At 43.6% G+C, this 20,335-nt stretch overlaps 1 protein-coding gene across 2 annotated transcripts in view; it reads left to right on the plus strand.

Moving 5' to 3' along the window:
- Nucleotides 1-20,335, plus strand: part of fstl5 (follistatin-like 5) — a 103,663-nt gene that overhangs the window by 22,329 nt on the left and 60,999 nt on the right. For both annotated transcript variants that reach the window (XM_056770381.1, XM_056770382.1), the window contains exon 4: nt 4,521-4,769. In XM_056770381.1, the coding sequence (XP_056626359.1) occupies nt 4,521-4,769 (249 nt within the window). The remainder of the gene's footprint in view (nt 1-4,520; nt 4,770-20,335) is intronic.

The following is a 20,335-nucleotide window of genomic DNA, read 5'->3' on the forward strand; positions in this document are numbered from 1 at the left end:
ATAGCTAAAAATACATTGTAGGGGTAAAAATTACCGATTTTTGTTTTTGCCCAAAATCATTAGGATATTAAAGATCATTTCACATAATGATATTTAAAACATTTCCTACCGTAAATGTATAAAAACTTTCCTTTTGTGAGTGGATGGCCTGCTACATTGCCTCAGATTAACAACTTCAAAGGCGATTTTCTTAATATTTAGCTTTTTTGCAGCCTCAGATTCCGGTTTGGTAAACACTTGTTGTTCCGCCAGATAGTGTCCTATCCTAACAAACCCTATATCAATAGCAACTTCTTTCTTCAGCCTTCAGATGATGTAAAAATATTAATTTCAAAAAATGTACCTTTAAGACCGGTTTTGTCGTCCAAGGTCACATATTATATTGCATTTCTGTCAATAGACCCTCAAAAAATTACACACTGGACCTTTGAAGTACTCAGTGAGAATACATGACTGTAATTCTTTTATAAATAGGTTTTAGGACTTCAGCTTCTTTTTTTTATGCATGCTTTATTTACACCAGAGATTTGTGTCATGACCTTTCTTGGACAGAGAAGAATACTTTTCATTTAAATGTGTTATCCTTATAGAAAATCACTTATGTTCAGGAATTATTGCACTGTACAGCGTTTCTTCAAAGAGAGAAAGAATATAAAATGATTTTTTGAAACATAAAAATAAAATGTTATTGACCGTCTGAAGGCAATCACTCAGCATTGACTTTATAGCGTAGATCTTTCAATATTTCTCTGTGAATTCAATGAAAAGAATCGGCACGTATAATGCAGCAGGGTTGAAATTTAATAAACCTCTCCTTGAACACCGCTGTTGAATAGTTGGCTGACTTAAAATGACTTCACACGGAGAATAAATTCAAAGACCATATTTCAAGAGTAGAATTTTGGCCTCGGACTGATACCGGTGACAAGTGCTTAGTTGTGAAAGGCATTTGTATTTATTAAATCAAATACTGTTAGTGAATTACTGCTTGGTGCTCAGTTTTCAATAACGATCACTTTGACATGCCTGCTATGCTGTTGTTGACTAACTCTCCAAATTGCGGTTTGCTGATGCGCTCCGTGACTGATCTCATTCTGTTCGGCAGATTTATTAGCGCCGATCTGTGTCAGATAATAAAGAAAACTAAAATAATAAGTGAAAAATAATACCACGACTGATTCAAAGTGACGCGTCTCGGAGGAAGCAGATCTCAGATCATCACGCTCGAGACGCTCCAGTCTCCCGCTTTATTTAGTCAGTGCTGAGACATGAATTGTGCTTAGTGATTGAATAGCAGTGCGTTTAATGAATGCAAATCTGGATCTTTGTGTTTTTTCGCCTTTCCCATTGCAAAGACTTCTATAAATACACCTCGTGGATGTCAGGTGCTTGTTAATACAACCCCCAGGGTGATGAGATGTAATGTTTAGTGATATTTCATTCTTCTCTCCAGCAATGATTCCGAGAGAGATTTGGTTTGTTTCGATGAATCGCGGAGCTGTCGGATAAGAGTCGGCAGATGGAGGGTAATGGGAGACAGGAGAACGTGGCGTGTTTTTGTGTTGTCTTTTGAAGCTGTTGTTTGAAGGCTGTTCGTCTGGATTTGTTTTCTCTGTTTCCGAGCAGCTGAGTCCACAGAGGCTTCTTAAAGACCCAAGCCCATATATATTCCTCAATTCTTCTCCGTATAGCATTTCTCACATTGGCTTTTATCAGGATAAAACTGGATGTTTGGCGTTGGGCGGAGGAGCGTCGGACCTTCTTCCTCCACCTTTAAGTCGTCTTGGAATAGCTGAGTCGTCAATAACGAATCGTTTGGTGTGAATTAGTCATTTGTCTTTGATGTCACCCTGGTCACAGTGAGGCAGTGAGTCTGCTTTGGCTTTTGTCCACCCTGCTGGCAAAAGCCAATTTTCTCTTTATACTACAGCAACCTGCAGTGAGAAGGTCTTCATTATGTGCTTCTTGATGAAAAGAGGTCATCATTTAATTGGATACAATAAAAAGGCTTTGAACTGATGCCAACTCTTCGTTGTATTTTGCTGTAACCTTCATAATTGATGTACCTGGATACTTCAAATCAAATGTGTTTTCAAGATGAAGTGATTTCTGCACTACTAGTCTCACTAAATTAAACTGCTAAAATGTATTCTAGTGTTAATTTGTTTGTACCAATGGACCGTGGGCTTATTCATAGATGTCTTATTCATACGGATAGAACAAAGTGTTGTCTTTCTTGAAAGAGAAATGTTACACAATCCAGCTTTAACTGGTGTACAATGATTTTTTATATTTATTAAGTTGCAAGCTTACTCAGAGTTAATAGTCGATGTCTGATAGCGAAAAAAGAGATCTGAGAGGTGACCTGACTGAAATGGTCAGCTGATGGAGAGAGTTCTAATCTCTCTGTAATTGATAATGAGGGGAAGCGTGCCGAAGCCGGGACTTTGTTTTATTGCAGTCATACATATTTCATCTAAAGCTCAAACGGTCTGAATATCATCAGTGCAGAGAGATGATTTTCTTTCTCCTGCAAGCGCAGTCAACACACAACACAAATACAAAGCAGATATAAGGCACGATAAACACTTGCCAGATCACTCCCTGCATTATTTGCTCTTTCCTCTCGTTATTTTGTGTGTTTTATTCTCTGTTCAGTTTGCCTCCAAAAAATTGTTTGTAAAAGAAGCTTGTTGTCAAGTGGACTGAAAATGAGTTGAAACTCATGCAAGAACAGAAAGGTTTTACTTGTTCTAAATTGAGTCACAATGACACTGTGTGCAATGAGGTCATTTACACCTGCTATTAACATCCATCTGGTAAAATGTGACATCGATGCCAACAATGAGATCTAAATATAAGATCCCGTAAGCAGGATCAAAAATGATTTATGATCTGATCACAATAGCACACATACTGCACAAATGTCTGATAGCACAATTAAAAAACTAAACTAAATACCTTTTATGATGATTTTACATTTTGCTCTACTAAATATTCATAAAGATTTCCAACATTCCTTGACAGCAATAAGTGAAAATGTTGTATTAGCAAGGAGTTCTTCAACAGGTATGGTCCACAGAGAGACCTAAAGCCATCATTGAGTCAGTCTGGGATTACATAAAGATAAAAAAACTACACCGCATAAATCCATTAGAGCTGTGGCAATGTCTCCAAGGTTCCTTGAACAAACTACCTGGAGACTTCTCAAAGATGCAGAGATCAGATCTAAATGTGTGGGTTATACTGTCTGAACCCTTTCTTTACACTAAATTCTCTATCGAATGTTAATGGCAAAAATGTTTTAAAATCTATTTAGTTTTTTACGCTAAGACCCAAACACAAAAGATTTAAATAAACATGTTGAAAAGTTTTTGGTGAAGCATATAATGTGGCTAAGACAGTATTGAACAGGACTTCATGGCACTTCTTAGGGTAAGCTGAGAAAAATACAATCATGTACAGATGAAAACACTTCAGTTAAAACAGCTGCTTAATAAAAATAACTAAAACAACAGATATTCTTACTGAAAATGTAAAAATGCCAATTTTTGTGTTTCACATTGTTTTAATTCAGTAACACTCGTATTAGACGATATTTATAATTATAAAATCAGGGACTCTGTTCCAAATTAGATTACAGGTGATGGATCTTAAAAACCAGGTGGAAACGCTACTGTGCCTCAGCTGTCTGTGATCCGATCGCTCCAGACGGGTGTTAATATCAGGTGTAAACAGGGGCGTGAAATGTGTCTCCTTGAATAAGCATTCCAGAGAAAGGTGACTGTCAGAAAACCCATCATGCAGGGAAGATTGAACTCTCAGTGCAAACTCGTCTGTGTCTGTGTGATGTTTGTGTAGACCTTTACCCCGGAGGTGTTCCTATAGAGGTCGGGAAACCTGATGACCTCTGGTTGAAATGACCACTTTGACTTTAGCTCACTACCTTCTATCCCGCCTCAGCACTCTAATCCCAGAGCTTAGCCTGTCACATCTGCTTACAATCTACCGGTTCGGATGGGCCTGCAACTCCACAGGAGGGGGCAGCTTTTAACCTTTAGTAACCTTTCTGTCCCATCTTGGCCAAGGGCAAAGAAATGGGAGTGAAACGGTTATAGGATATAGCAAATGGTCTTGAGCTTTTATAGTTTTGGCGCACACACATCTTCACATATTTTCGCTATAAAGTAGGTATGTGTTTAGGTTACATGATCATTTTTGTTTCATTCTGTGAACTTACAATATTTTTCCAAAATTGCAAATGAAAGTAGTTTCTATTTGCATTAATTTGCAAAAAATAAAATAACAGGAAAGATGCTCTGTATTTTTTCGCAACACAACAGTTATAGTTGTACATGCATTAAGAAAAAGTAAAAAAAAATGTTTTATGTGATAACTTAATTTTTACATTTTAACTAAGTGATTACTTACACTAATGTTGTGTTACCATAGCATGTAAAGGTTTGCCATATTTGCATTGTATTTCAAATAACGATATTTTGTTTTTAATATCTCCACAGGGTTCTTCAGTCAGGGTAGCTTTTCTGGGCCCTGTGAACATAAGTACTGTGGTTTGGGGAAGCACTGTGTGGTGAACAGAGAAACCGGTGAAGGAGAATGTCAGTGTCTGGAACGCTGCAAGCCGCATTACAAACCCGTGTGCGGGTCCGACGGCAAACTCTACCAGAACCACTGTGAGCTTCACAGAGCCTCCTGCGTGGCCCATCAGAGAATTACCATCATGCACAGTGAGGAATGCTTCTACAAAGGTACGGGACCTGTGTGACTCTTGCATTATGGTGTATTTCGTTTATTTGCAGGGGATGTTCTTTTTTGAGATGCACAAGTTCAAAAATAATGACTCAAGATGCACAGAAATATTAGTTTAAAGCTATCTATCTACCATTTTCTGTGGATTGAAGTCGATTTTCGTGGAAGTATATAAGCACTAATAACAGCACATCATGGTGCTTCTAGTCAGGAAATGTAGCTTGATGAAATTTATTTTCCAAGGAAGAGTGAAGCCGTTTTGTTTGCTCTAATAAACAAGAAGCGATTCCCAGAAATTTTGTTCACTAATGGACTAGTAACGACCGCTAATGAGCGCAACATGTCCACATTCATTTTTGCTTGTAAAATCTAATGTAGAAATAGGAAGTGTTTTTAAATCACTGGAATGCTTCAAATATGAGCTTGGGATGTGTTGATTTCTGAGAAGTTATTAGCGTTTACTCTTTTAAATAGTTTTTTATGCATCTATAGATTTCTTGAAAAGCACCAACGCAGTGCAAACCAGTTTTGCTGTTAAAATATGTTCATAATACTAACAGGCTACTTTGAAATTTTTTGATGGATTATACAAGATTTTTTTCCTGCTGCTCTATAGCCTTTGAAAAACTTTTTGTCGACTATAAGTTGTTGTCTAACATCGGCACTTAAACTGAACCCTGACAGACTATAAATGGCACAATAAATGTATATTGATTATAATGTATCTCGCCAGAGGAGGATGATGGGCTTTCCCAACTGAATCCACTTAACTGCTCAAGTTTTTCTCCATTTTTTACTGTTATGTAGTTTTTTTCTTGCCACAATTCCTTTGACTTAATTTGTGGAGGCATTATTTTCTCCATAGCTGTTTTGAACTATACGTCTTGTGAAAAGTGTTGACTGCGTCTCCCCCGCCACAGCATTCTAATGTGCGGAAAAACTCTTAGCAATCACCAACTTACTTCTCCTTTCCATCAGAAAGATGGCATGCAGGGGATAGGCCAAGCACTTTCACAATCTGACTGAGTAATCAGACCTCTCGACGGCCTCTCAAATCAAACCTTTGACTGAGAGGGATGACATTGAGCGACTTGGGCCAATCAGTGTAAGTTTAGAGAACCGAGGAAATGTATGGTTAGGGAAGATAGGACTCACATCAGTTCTTTCCTTTTGCTTTCATCCAAATACAGTCACTTTTGCTATTGGAAACCAGACCTTTTAAAGTTTGTAGGAGGCACCACGACGCTTGATTGCAAAATTGCCTTTTAAATATTCATGAATTTCTGGCGTTGGTTTTAATAGAATTTTCTGTGCATTGGTGAAACATAGCTCACCCTGCAGGATATGATTGTAATTCATTTAATTTTTTATAGCTAATCATGTATGTGGTTGTTGATAATGCTTGCTTTGTTCACCTCAATTGGGAGCTCTGAAGATGAAATTGCATACAGTAGGTAATTAGAGAGATGATTAGATTGGATAATTACGCTTTCTAATTATCAGCAGTGTATCAAATGTGCCCTAATAGGCAGGTGTACACCCGCTGTTATTATTGTGCTGGGTTTCAGGAGAGTTGAAAGTGTGAATGCAGCTTCTATGTACCTTTATCATTCTGGTACAAAAAACAGGCTTTTAATAATAAAATGCTGAAATAAGGGTCGTTATCTAAACTCTTTTGTTTCCTACCTGTGGGTGAAAGAGGTGAACGGGGAGACGGAAAGCTGACAAGCTTTGGTGGAAGGCTTTTATTCTGGGTGAGATCGTTGACCATATTATCTTCACATGTTATCACTTGTCAGTCTCTCACTGTCTGTTAGATGAAAATGGGAGATGAAAATCAGATTGGAATGTGGTTTTCACGGACCATGTGAAAGACCACATGACAAACTTTCTGCACAATGGTTTTCTTCCCTATAGTTTTCTATTAAAACTGGATGTTTGGGTGAGAGCTTTATTCTTTTTTAAAAGCTAATATATATAGAGAGGTGTCAGTGGATCATGAACCATGGTTTGAACCATGATTTGCTTCATGCCTCCAATGAGATCTGGTTTAATGTTTTGCACACTGGATATTTTTTTGCTAAATGACTAAAATAACTTGATGGTCAGCTGCAGGGGGTATTAGAGAGAATATTCTCATTTGAGCAAACATCAGGTTGGACAAAAATCTGTAGATGAGTCATAAATGTTATTGTGTAGGTTCTCCCAAAATAAGAAAATGACTGTAAATGTCACTTTTAATTAGCCCTGCACAATATTGAAATCTGAAATATAGGATAACTTGCTAAATATATATGATATACAATATGCAATGCAATAATGCTTTAAGTAAATCTAAAATGTGCTTACAGCCATAGAAAAAAATCAAAATGGTCATTTAATCAGCATTTCTAGATGTATTTTGTCCATTCCAGTCCAGTGTCTGTTGAATTTCAACAAAATCAAACCTCAAGAGTGACAAAGTCATCCAACAGCACTGTGAAAGAGTGACAGCATGACAAGAAAAAATAAATCGAGGTTATCACAAAATTAAATATGTTTCTTAACTTTTCCTAAATACATGTACAAATATTACAGTTATATTGCTTAAACGTAAATATGACCTTGTTTTCTTTGCAGTATTTGAGTTCTAAAGACCTCATGAAAAAAAAAAAACACAGTCAATGTTAATTTGACATGTTTCTCCAGTTTTCATTTTCTACAAGTAAATGCAAATAGAAGCAACATTGTTGTTTGAAATATGATAGAAATATTGTTAATAGTTCACAGAATATAAGAAATGATAATTTTACCTAAACACATACCTATAAATAGGCTAATAAATTTTAAAATGAGAAGCACTGATTTAGAAATGGTGTCTCAACTTTGCCGCGACTGAATATATAAATTTATTTTAATATATGTTTCTGGTGATCATCTTCCACACACCAAGAACAGTCGCTCTGATATCTGCATCAACCTGAAACTTTTATTAGACCTAACATTTGCAAATCATTACAATATCAATATTGTGCTATGCACGTTTGCGATATTTCAATCATCTTAATATATTGTTTTAAATGCATTTGTCAGTAAAAAATCTGCTTAAAAGTGCTGTACATTTTGTTAACCTAAGAGGTACACTATCTCATAGAGGGAGCTAACACGAATAAACTAAACGCCATTTCCTTGATTCCTTGAGGTATTTCACATTGTATAATACAGTGTATGTTTATAAAACAAGCAATTTATGCATTGGACACATGCAGTGAAGGGCCAATTAGGTAACAAACAATTGCACTCCAGGTCTCTCAAATGCATCATTTACACTCAGCATTTCCATTTTTCCTTCTAGTCAGGCCGTTTTAATGTCCAACCGGTCGGCGTTTGCACAAACTTATATGACAGGGTCTGATCATCAGGGTCTTCTGTGTACGCCAGAGCAAATGAACAAAACAGAAGGATGAAAGTTTGAAGGAATGTCGAGAGAAAGCTCATTCTTCTCAAACTATTTGCTGACCATAAAGCAAAGATTTAGAGCAGCACGCAGGGTAGAAGCCATAACATCAAGCAATAAAACATTGCAGAGCATATGCTGTGGGCAACAGATCTTCCCTGTCCCAGCGGGAAGACAGTGAAGAAGTTCTCTCTGGCCAAAGAAAAGGCTTCAGATTGCCTTCAGGGCTGTGTGGTTTGGCATGAGGTTGTGTGTAAGGATAAAGCTGGCACGCAAGCTGTAGAGCTGGCAAAACAAAGTGTAAATGCTTTTCCCTTTCTGTCGGTCTCTCGACGTTGTGTCGAGAACGACAGATGGGGTTCGCCCTTGAGAACCAATCAACTCTGACTACTATAGAAAAGGCCAATGAAATTTGGCGAATGCAATTTGCATGCCGGGCTCCGCCCCCGGAAATCCGGTATAAAAGGAGGCCGGCGTGCAGCATTCACTTACCTTTTGTTCTTCAGAGCCATCGCTCATGAGTACAACTCAGGATTCAATCCTCTACAACTACACGCTGGTGCTACGACGTGTTACAGCGGATCGTCCCTTTCTGCAGCGACCTTCCCCTGGGCGTCTCGGCGGTTCCGGAGGTGTTAGAGATTTTTTCTAAAAGTCCTTTTCAGGACTGACTGAGCATTCTCCAGCGCGGCATGTCCCGCTGTTCTCTTGGGTGCGGCACCCTCATCGAGGAGGGGGATGGACACGATCGCTGCATTAGGTGTCTGGGCGTCCAGCACACTGAAGCAGCGTTCGTTGACACATCTGCCTGCACTGCGGGCAGATTGTCATTCAGAAGTTGCGGTCACGGGTGGCTGTCTTCCTACGGGAACCAGCCACCATTTCGTCTGCTACCCGGGCTGTGACATCTGTGGCTACGGCCCCGATGACCACCCACGTTAGCAGCGTTAGTGATACGGGGAACTCTGCGAACGTAAACCCGCCAGCCAAGTGCTCACGGGCCGATCGCACCCCGATTCGCTCTTCTGAACGTTCCCCAACCGGCGGTGGCATACCGTCCGGATCCTCACGCACACACTCGGAAACGATGTGTGACGTAGATGAGATGTCGCTCGCAGCATCGGAGGGAGACTGGCATCCGACTCTGCCGAATCCAAACTCCACCCCCAGCGGTCGAGTTCAGGAGGAAGCAGAAGTGATGTCATCCGTGCTAACCCGGGGATGCGTGGTTCCCGAGGTCGGTGCGCGGTGCAAACCGCGCCCACCCCGGGTGCCATGTTTTTCCCGGAGGTGCATGAGGAGCTGTGTAAAACTTGGAACGCTCCTCTCACGGACCGTTCCAGTGAAACCAGCTCCGGCTCCCTTACTTCCCTCGATGGTGAGGTAGCCAAGGACTGCGTCGAGATCCCCCGGGTGGAACGTCCGCCTGCGGTGCACCTGTGCCGCGGACGGCTACCACCTGGGGGGGGATCGACCACTCCTACCGTCCAAAGCACGTAAGACTTTGGCATCACTGGTGTCGAAGGCTTGCGATGTTGCGGGCCAGGCTGCCTCCTCTCTCTATGCCTTGGCCATCCTGCAGGTCCGCCAGGCCAGGGCGTTGAGAGGGCTCCACGAGGGTAAGGCCGACCCGGGTATAATGCAGGATCTCCGTGCCGCCGCTGACAGCGCTCTACGGGCGGCTAAGGCGGCGGCACGGGCCCTGGGTCGGACGATGTCCACGGTAGTGGTCCAGGAGAGACACCCCCGGCTATACCTTGTGCAGAAGAGTGACAGCAAGGAAGTCCGCTTTCTTGATGCACTCATCTCGCAGGGTGGGTTGTTGGTAACACCGTCGAGGACTGCGCTCAGCAGTTTTTTGACGGCGAAGCAGACAGTGGCAATTAACCACATTTTTTTCACGCCGCGACTCGGCCGCCTACAGGCCTCCGAGATCTCACGTGACGTCTGCTTCCCTGCAACCCAGGACCCTTTCGACATCGGCTCCGGTTCCTGTGCCCCCACAGGCGGCACCCCGGAAGCAGAGGTCGAGGGGGAAACCTCCACCCCGTCAGCAACCTCCTCGCGAGAAGGGACACTGACGGGAAGACCCCAGGGAGAACAACATCGGGCCCGAACCTTCACAGCCACGGCTCTGATCGGTCGGTACGGGACGACTCCTGCCTCGTCACCAAAGCCGGGCCCTTGTTAGGGCTTGGCGCCCACTTACTCACTGAGTTTTCTGTTCTCCCCGGGTTTACTTGCAGCCAATCGCACACTCCACTGGACTGTGCTCGGCGAACCGACCTCACACCCTGGCGAGGCGTGAGGTCGTACACATATACGACAGCCGTCACCACTCTCAAACCGACAGTGCGTGCCGTTGTCCCGCCAGGCAGGTAAGCAGGCGGAGCAAAAACCTTCCCTCCGGGGACTCCCCGCGACATGGTTAGCTCCGCCAGCCGACGAACCACCCCCCGTGGGAATGATGAAGCAGACCGTCCCCTTGGTCACCCTGTCACAGTCCCTGGGAGCTCGAGAGCTGCCCACACTGTCTCGCTGGCTAATGAGGGCGGTCCGTCTTGGTTACTCGATCCAGTTCGCCAGAGACTCACCCAAGTCTCGGGGCATCATCTCTCCCTCTGTCAGAGGCAGGGACGCCTCCGTACTTCGGGTAGAGGTCACCACCCTTCTGGCAAAACAGGCATCGAGTTCGTCCCTCAAAACCAAGATGTTCAGTGGGTCACCACCCGCACTTCATCGTTCCCAAGAAAGACGGCGGGTTGCCCCCAAAGGCTGCGTACCCTGAACAGAGCACCTTTACAAGCTGCCATTCAGGGTGCTCACACAGAGGCGCGTCCTGACATCTATGAGGTGTCAGGATTGGTTCGTGGCAATCGACCTGAAGGACGCTTACTTTCATGTCTCGATCCTCCTCGACACCGACCGTTCCCACGGTTCGCGTGCGAGAGGCGGGCATATCAGTACAGAGTCCTCCCTTTCGGTCTGTCCCTGACCGCCCTTTCTCCCTGAGAGGAGGAAGGCGAGCGGGTACTAAACTATCTCAGCGACTGGCCTATCTTGGCACACTCGCGAGATCTGTTATGTACACAAAGGGACCTGGTGCTCCGGCACCTAGGTCGATTGGGACTCCAGGTCAACCAAGAGAGGGGCAAGCTCTCCCCAGTGCAGAGCATCCTCTTTCTCGGTATGGAACTCAGCTCTGTCACCATGTCGGCACACCTGTCCGCAGTTGTGCCCAACCAGTGTTGAACTGTCTGAAATGAACATTTTAGGCAGACAGCGGTCCCCCTGAAACAATTCAGAGGCTCCTGGGACACATGGCGTCCTCGCGGGCTAATACCCCTCGAGTTGATGCACATGACACCGCTCCAACACTGGTTTCAGAGTCGAGTTCCGAGGAGAGCGTGGCACACCGGCAGCAGGCGCATGGTGATGCTGCCCTGCTGCCGACGCACCATAACCCCTAGTCTTTATGACTTTTTCGACGGACTCAGGTCCCTCTGAGCAGGTTATGAGGCAGGTCGTGGTGACGACTGAAGTCTCCCTGCAGGGGTGCGGTGTAGTGTGCAACGGGCACGCAGGTGGGGTGTTGGACGAACCCCCGCCTGCGCTGGCATATCAATTGCCAAGAGTTGTGGGCTATGCTACTTGCACTGAGCAGGCTACGGCCTCTCGTGCGAGACATGCACGTGCTGTTCCGAGGACAGCACTATAGCTGTAGCGAATACAGATCGTCAGGGTGGCGTTCGCACACAGCAGCTAAACACAACTTGCTCGACGCCTCCTCCGGTGGAGTCAACAGGTGACTCGTTCCCTGCAGGCCACACACCCCGGGCAAACTGAACTAGACAGCCGACGTGCTTTCTCGCCAGTTTATGCCTCGTGGAGAGTGGCGACTCCACCCCCGTGCAGTCCAGCTCATTTGGAGGCTGTTCGGGTAGGCCCAGGTAAAACCTGTTCACCTCCCGTAACACCACCATTTGCCCGCTTGATAGTCCCTGCCCTCGGCACGGATATCCTTGCGCACAGCTGGCCGCGGGATGGGCGGAAGCACACCTTCCCCCCCCCAGGAGCCTTCTTGTACAGACTCTGTGCAAGGTCAGGGAGCAGGAGCACCAAGTGTTATTGGTTACACCACACCGGTCTAACCGCACTTGGCCTCAGAGCCGATGCTCTGGACAGCGACTCCCCCTGAACCATTCCCCTGACAGAGGACCTGCTCTCTCAGGGGAAGGACACGTTCTGGCATCCCAGATCAGACCTCTGGAACACCCATGTCTGGTCTCTAGACGGGACGAGAAGATCCTAAGATGGCTACTCCCCCTATACGGCTGAGACCATCACCCAGGCTAGGGCCCCATCTACTAGGCGGTTACACGCCTCTAGACGGTGCCTCTTCTCGTCCTGGTGTCTTTCTCAACGAGAAAGACCCACTGAGGTGCTTGATCAGGATTGTGTTCCCCTCCTCACGAGACTGGAGACTAACATCTCCCTTCCACACTGAAAGTGTATGTAGTCGCTATTGCCACTCATCACGACTCAGTCGGTGGAAAGTTTCTAGGGCAACACGACCTGGTCACCAGGTTCCTAAGCAGCGAGAGGGCGGAATCCGCCTCATCTCCGCTCCATACCCTCTTGGGACCCTAAGTGGTCCTGGGGAGCCTCAGGGCCCCCCAAAGAGCCCCTCGGAGGTTCCGATCTTCCTCATAGAGTAAGACGGCCCTCCTGACGGCGCTCACTTCTTTCAAGAGGGTAGGGAACCACCGAGCATCCTCCGTGTCCCTGGATTGCCTTAAACTCGGCCCTGGAAACTCTCACGTTATCTTGAGACCCAGGCCCGGATGCGTGCCCAAGAAGTTCCCACTACTCCCTCCGGGGCCAAGTGGTGAACTTGCAGGCGCTCCCCATAGGGGAGGAAGACCCAACCCGATTAGTGTTGTGTCCAGTACGTACTGGACCGCACGCAGAGCTCTGAAGCTCTGACCAGCTCCGTGTCTGTTGGAGGACAGCAGAAGGGGAAGGCTGTCTCCAAACAGAGGCTGGCGCACTGGGTCGTGGACGCCGTTACGACGGCATTCCGATCTCAGAATCTCCCATGCCCATTGGCAGTGAGGGCTCACTCCACACGGAGTTTAGCCACCTCCTGGACACTGGCAGAAGCGCCTCTCTAGCAGACATCTGTAGAGCTGCGGGTTGGGCTATGCCCAAACACCTTCGCAAGGGTTAACAACCTTTGCGTAAACCCGGTGTCAGCCCACGTCCTGCGTGGCGACATGTAGGACTGGCATCCGGGGGGGCGTATGCCTGCGAAAGCACCTTTCCACCCTCTAACAGGTTGGGTCAGTGTGCTATTTACCTTTTCTTCTTACCCGAACACATCGCTAAGAAACTGGTACCTCACCAGCCTCCCTTCTTACCCAGACACTGGTTAAGAATAGGCATTCCATCCATCACCAAACAAGCACCCCCTGGGGGCTGGCTGGGCAGAGCAGCCTTCCCCCTTAGGCCGGGATACCATGTGAGCTATCACAGATAGCTCTAACCGGACCTAGTGCTACCGGACGTCTGTAACACCCCCTCCGTGGGCTGTTCCGTCTGATGTATCCTCATGAGAATGGTTCCCACTCCTGGTAACCCATGAGCTTCCCCAGGTGGGCCTCCACCTCGCGGTTAACTACTCAGTCCGCACGTTCCATGCGTTCTCCTCCAAGGACGAGACCATACCTATATCCACCATATTCCTCCCCACGGGTAGGAGGTGGCCTCTGTAGCGCTTCTCTGATTAAGAGTCGCGCTTACCCGGTGTAAACTGATCTGGATGGCCTCTCGCCTATAGAGAGCTAAGGCCCCGTCCGTGAAAGTTACCGGTCAGGGCTGTACCCATCTTTCTCCAAGAAAGCTCTGGAACCCCCCGACCACCACACTGGAAGGTTACAGTCTCACGAAAGCTTCGAGATGACACGCCCAGGCTTGTTACCGTCGCTTCGCTAGAGATTGTGACGCGATACAGCGTTGTGGCGTTTTCCATAGGCAACCCCATCTGTCGTTCTCGACACAACGTCGAGAGACCGACAGAAAGGGAACGTCTTGGTTACGTATGTAACCTCAGTTCCCTGATGGAGGGAACGAGACGTTGTGTCCCTTATGCCACGAACACGTATCGTATTCTGCTGCAGTTTGAGAGGTCTCAGGCTCTTCAGAACAAAGGTAAGTGAATGCTGCACGCCGGCCTCCTTTTATACCGGATTTCCGGGGGCGGAGCCCGGCATGCAAATTGCATTCGCCAAATTTCATTGGCCTTTTCTATAGTAGTCAGAGTTGATTGGTTCTCAAGGGCGAACCCCATCTGTCGTTCTCGACACAACGTCTCGTTCCCTCCATCAGGGAACTGAGGTTACATACGTAACCAAGACGTTCTAATTACTCACGTTGTGTAAAATTATACTGCATTATGCTTATATGAATAGTTCACTTCAAAGTTTCTTTCAGAGTACTCGTAATGAATGATGGGCAGACGTCTCAAGAGACAGTTGGAGAGGGGGAAAAGCGTGATTTTCTGTAAGAGAAAAATATCCTTCCGTTAAGATTTTTCTCTGACTGTTAAGCTTCAATTAAGTCTGTCGTTCCAAAGACCCAAATGGCTCTTTTAGTATTCTGCACTTTTCTCCACACGCTGTTTAAGTTTAGGTTGTTCAAGTTGTTTTGACGATGATACATTCATCTCATTTTTCCCTTCCCATTAGTTCAGTTTATTTCACGAGAATGAGGAATTAATGAAGCCTGTTTTCTGTCTGATGTCACTTCACTCAGCCATCAGTCAACCTTATGCATAGCTTGTGTTCTTCTGGGTTTCAGTGTATGTGGATGTTGAAAGGATTGTCAGGCTTCAGGCCAGAGTGAGTATACTATGAACCAAAGCATTGGGACGCCCCCTTCTAATAGGCATGTTAAATAATACGTGCCAAAACTTTTGTCCATTGTATTCCAAATTTGACTATTGCTTAAAATATTACAGTTAGGCCCGCTTTCACAGACAAGGTTTAGCTCCAGCCAGGACTAGACCTTAGTTAAAATAGGATATCTAAGGCACTTTTTTAAAAAGTCACCGACATATTTTAAGATATGTCAGTTCAAGCTATTTTCAGTTTAGACAGGTCAAACATTCATTTCAGTCTGAGACTAGTCTCAAGCCTTGTCTGTGAAACCGGGCATTTAAGTAATATGTCACCTTCAAAATGAAAATTCTGTCATTATTTACCCACAGTCTTGTTAATTCAAACATGTACAGAATGATTTTCTTCTACAGAACACAAAAGAAGATATTTTGAAAAATGTTTGCAGCAGAAAACTGTGGGTCCCCATTGGCTTGCACTGATTTGTGTCTATACAACAGAAGTCAACGGGGACCAACGTTTTTTGGTTACCGACGTTTTTTTAAATATCTTCTTTAGTGTTTTGCAGAAGAAAGAAAATCACGCAGGTTTAAAATGACAACAGGATGAGTAAATGATGACACAATTTTCATTCTGAACGTGAACTAATCCTTTTATACATCACATTAAAAACAAAAGTAAATCACAATAAATAACAGGCAGGATACTTTATACATTGTGTACATTAGTCAGAGAATCATGCAGCGTGTAAATTGAATTTAATTTCCTGTGTTGTTTTGTCATATAACAGTATGCAACATTATTCAACAGCGATTTTTGAACCATGTTTTCCAGCTAGGCCCAATATGGTTTTTTCAGTTCGGATAAGTTCAGTATAAATCTGGTAAAAACATGACACATCAATTTCAAGAATGCTTTTAATCTTTTCTTTAATGAAAAACAACCCAGAAGGGTCAAGTCTTGATAGAAACGAAAAAAGAAGAATCCTCAGGTCAACATGTGGGTGTTTAAGAAAGATCTGACCTGAAACATTTTCATGTTATTTCAAACTTCTTTACCAGAGTCAAGTGGAAGACATGTTGCGAAGCTATAGAATGTGTACAAATAGTTGACTCGTGTTTAACATCACACATGGAAATATAACCGCCCACATGACTTGTTGCCCGTGACCAGGCATGTCAACGTGTTAGAGTGTCAGCCGAGTTCTGGACCACAGAACCCTGTACAGTCTGCATCTCCACAGCAGTGTTGACAACTAATTAAAGCTCCGTACCTGGAGAGACAGCTGCGGTGTCCAGTGAGAGACCCACCCCTGCCAGCCCTCCCACTGCCGTCCCGACTGCTAATGAGCACATTAGAGCAGCATGCTACCTGTGAGATGCTGAAACATGGCCTTAAGATATAAAGTAAGAGTTTAAAAAATGGGAAAACGAGCGAGAGAGAGAGAAACTTGCTTTACTCTAAAGACTGTTTTCTTATTATACATGAGCCCCTGTCATGAAACCCTTCATTTTTCTGCTGTGTACACAGGTACAGTATATCAAACAGAAATGCCCTCATTAATTCCTTATACTAATGTGCTATTTCAGACAAACGGCAATCTCTATCTATTCCCAGACACTTAATTCAGATGCTGTTCTACAAAGTAGTTGGGACTACTGAAATTGAAAATGTTGGGAGTTTACTAAAAATCCTTCTGAATTGCATTGTTTCTATTAGATTTGTGGTTGTTGCGAAGCACTTGTTGAAAAATGTTTACTTCCAGGACTATCACTTGATCTGCATCGGCATACTTTCACACCCTCCTACACTACTACATCATTTCAAGATCGGAGTCTTGCATTGCTGTCTCATAAGAGCAGTTAATCGCTTCCCCGCTCATTCTCATTCACACCTCCTTCCTGATGACGAAACATTAATGTTTTGATAGTTTTAGTTTAAGGTCCAGTGTACACTTAGCAGCATCTAGTGGTGAGGTTGCAAATTGGAACCAACGTCTCAGTCCACCCATCCCTTTCAAAGTACTTGGGTGGCTGAAACAGAACTAAGATGTCGTCACGTTTTCGCTTCTTTTCCGAAGGAGATAACGTATTCATGATACGTGCTCTGTAGATCCGTTCAGGGCTTCTGTTAAAAACCTCATGACATATTCCAGGGGAATTGCATGGGCAGAGCCAGACGTTGTGCACATTGGGGGTTTAGGAATATTCATATTACTAAATTGTCAAATTTATGGAATATGTTCAAGAAAGCTTACACATAAAAAGTACATTTGCTCGTCAAAATACAAACTAGTGTTTACTGTCAGATAAATATCAGAAGGACTATGCTTTAAGAGTTGTGTTATACTGGATCACACCTTCTGTCAGAAGTACACATGGAATTACTGTACAACAAGCAAGCCATCTCAACAAGAGCATACACATGTTTGGATCAAATTAACATTCATATTTCTTTTTAGGTCTTAAACAATACAATGGAGAAATACGCAAACCCATAGGATTCAAACTCACAACATTTGGGGTTCCAGCCCACAGTTTTACACACTTTCAGTAAAGACAGATAGGGCTGTTCATTACTTATATATAGAGAGCTGTTTTAATGGGTTTAGCTAAGGTGTGCTGTGGGTTTGCTCATATTTTTATGTCTGTATTTCTGCTGAAGAGCTGAAGAGGAAAGTATGAGGTCATGTATGGTGGAGATCAGGGAGGCTTGATTAAATGTTTCAACCCACCCCCAATGGATAATCTGATCATCAGCAGGATTAGTGTAGCAGAGTCACAATCGCTTCACATCTGTACCCAACGAAATGAGACAGAAAATGTATTTTGATTCCGCAATAATGTACAAAAAACACAAACATCTACTTTCGTTTGTTTGTTTGTGAAAGCTTTATTAAGATGGTAGCCATAACAGTCTGGCGAATTTCGTTTTCATGATAGTCCTAGTTCTTGGTTATTGGACTGGCCTTTACTCAAAGCAATTCAGCTTTAAGCTCTTATATACAGTAGGTGAAATTGACTGTAGTCTTGCATAGCCAGGTCTGGAATTTATCGCCGCTTTCTTTGGCCAAGGCCTGGCCAAGACGCCTTATGTCTGACAAGTAAAGCAACCAATCACTTTTCATTTTGTGCAGCATTATGTTTAGAGGCATTAACAGTAACAGGCCGATGTACATTCACGAACATGTCAAAAGTTAACAGAAACAACAATGATTTTAAGTCTATCCCATGAACCTCGCATACTTTTAAGAATTAAGTGTTTGGTCAATCGTGGAGAATTCTTACAGCAACCGTTGTAAACACGACAGCTTCATTTTTAGATCAGAAGGCTTTGTTGTTTCCATGCGGAGCATTAAAGAACGCGACACGTAGGTCTCCCTGGAAATCCTGTCAAATTCAACCAATCAGTTGATGACTTCGAATGTGCTGAAGTGTTTCCAGAAAAGTGTGCCTTATGCATCAGGCGTTCAGCCAACGGTCCGTTAAAAACTACTGACTTAGTTGACTGAAACACTGTCACACAAAGTTCAGTTTGTTGACATGAGGAAAGTTTACATGACTAAAGAATCATACAGTTGTTTATGTATGACTCTTTTATTAATGTTTCAAGCTTTAATTCATTAAGAATAATTTATTATAAAAAAATGACATTTAACATTTGCTAGTATATTTTAAACCAAATATTCTATGCCTTAATATTACTTTAATGCATTAGTGAATATTTGTTCTAATGCATATTGTCATTTTAGCATTGTCATTAATGACCATAAAGACCTTATTATGAGGTGCTACCAAATGAATAAATGTACCTGAAAAGTGATTCTGTTCCTAGAAGTTCATTGTAAATCCCCTCATCTGTTAAAGTAAATGATTAAATGGCATTCTCTATCGAACTGCTTTGATTCTGGACACTTCAAAGTCCGCAGTGTTCTCTTAAAATATTGAAGACAGCTGCAGTAGCCATTATTAGGAGATGAGAACAGCTAAACCCTGGAAACCTCATGTCTCCGAAGATGTAAGTATATGGTAAGAAAATGAAATCGAAAACTCCAAGTTTGTTCACTTTCTTTGAGCGATTTATTTAATAAGACAGAAGCAGCATAAAGAAGATGGATGGCATTGTTAGTGGAGACATAACATTCAGGGTAATTGACTCATTGTCTTGATGGAGATGCTCTGTCCCAATTTAGACCCCCTAATTTCGTTAGCCGCCCATGGAATATGGTATTATTTCGTCGCAGACATACATTGGTCCGGGAGTAGATGGATGATGTATCTCACCTCTCTTATTGCGCTGGAATGATGATGCATTCCGTGCATTTAGCCGTAGTGATGTTTGGCTGAATTGGACTGCTTAAAGGGAAAAAGTCAATGGCCCATTTTGTGTAGAATTGCTGTCATATGGGGAATTGAGGCTCAGAATTGTCTCATGGATCTTTTCGTCCAGAAGCCGACGGCTGCTGTCATCAATCTTAGCAAAGCAGTGAAATAGGCTAGAAGACGATTTTTCTCGTCTTGCTGGAACAAGTGGAAAACGAACAGTCGAGGTGTTACCTGCATGCATTATTGTGAGCCTGACTTGTTTCAAATCCTATAGGACTAGAGTACATTCTATATATTTTTTCCTACAATATTCACATCCTTAATGTTACATACTTTATATTGACATTTACTAATCTCTAAGATAACACTGATGTATATTTGATGCAGTGAAGCAAAATGTACCCTACCGCCGTCTCTCCTATCAATGAAATTACAAACTTTCCCTCTGTATGGAATGAAAGAGCTAACATTTGATAAAACTTTCAGACTTTTTTCCAAAGGGCAAGGATTCGTAGTTTTGCTATCAGTCAAGTCAATCAGTATTAAGTTTGCTGTGATAACACAAATGTCACGCTTTGCTGGACTCTAAAAGATTTTGGCTTGGCTGTTTGCCTTTGTTCTCGTGTCATAGCCTCTACTGTCACTCTGTAATGGCAGACATTCAATGTTCCGCTCGCCACATTTATCCATCAAAGAATACTGGTAACTGAATATTAAATGTATGGGTTTCACAGCCGGGATAAAAAATCTGCTTTAATTTTGGTGGGGGGGTTATCAAGTAAGTGATGTATTTAGAGATAAAACACTTCTGGTGTCCTTTGATTGTCACGGGTATTTCATGTTTTTTTTGTGTCGACCCCGGGAGCTAATTTACTGTCACGTTCATTATGTTGTGTGTATGTATCATA

This window comes from Triplophysa dalaica, chromosome 16, assembly GCF_015846415.1.
Source record: "Triplophysa dalaica isolate WHDGS20190420 chromosome 16, ASM1584641v1, whole genome shotgun sequence".
Lineage (NCBI taxonomy): Eukaryota > Metazoa > Chordata > Actinopteri > Cypriniformes > Nemacheilidae > Triplophysa > Triplophysa dalaica.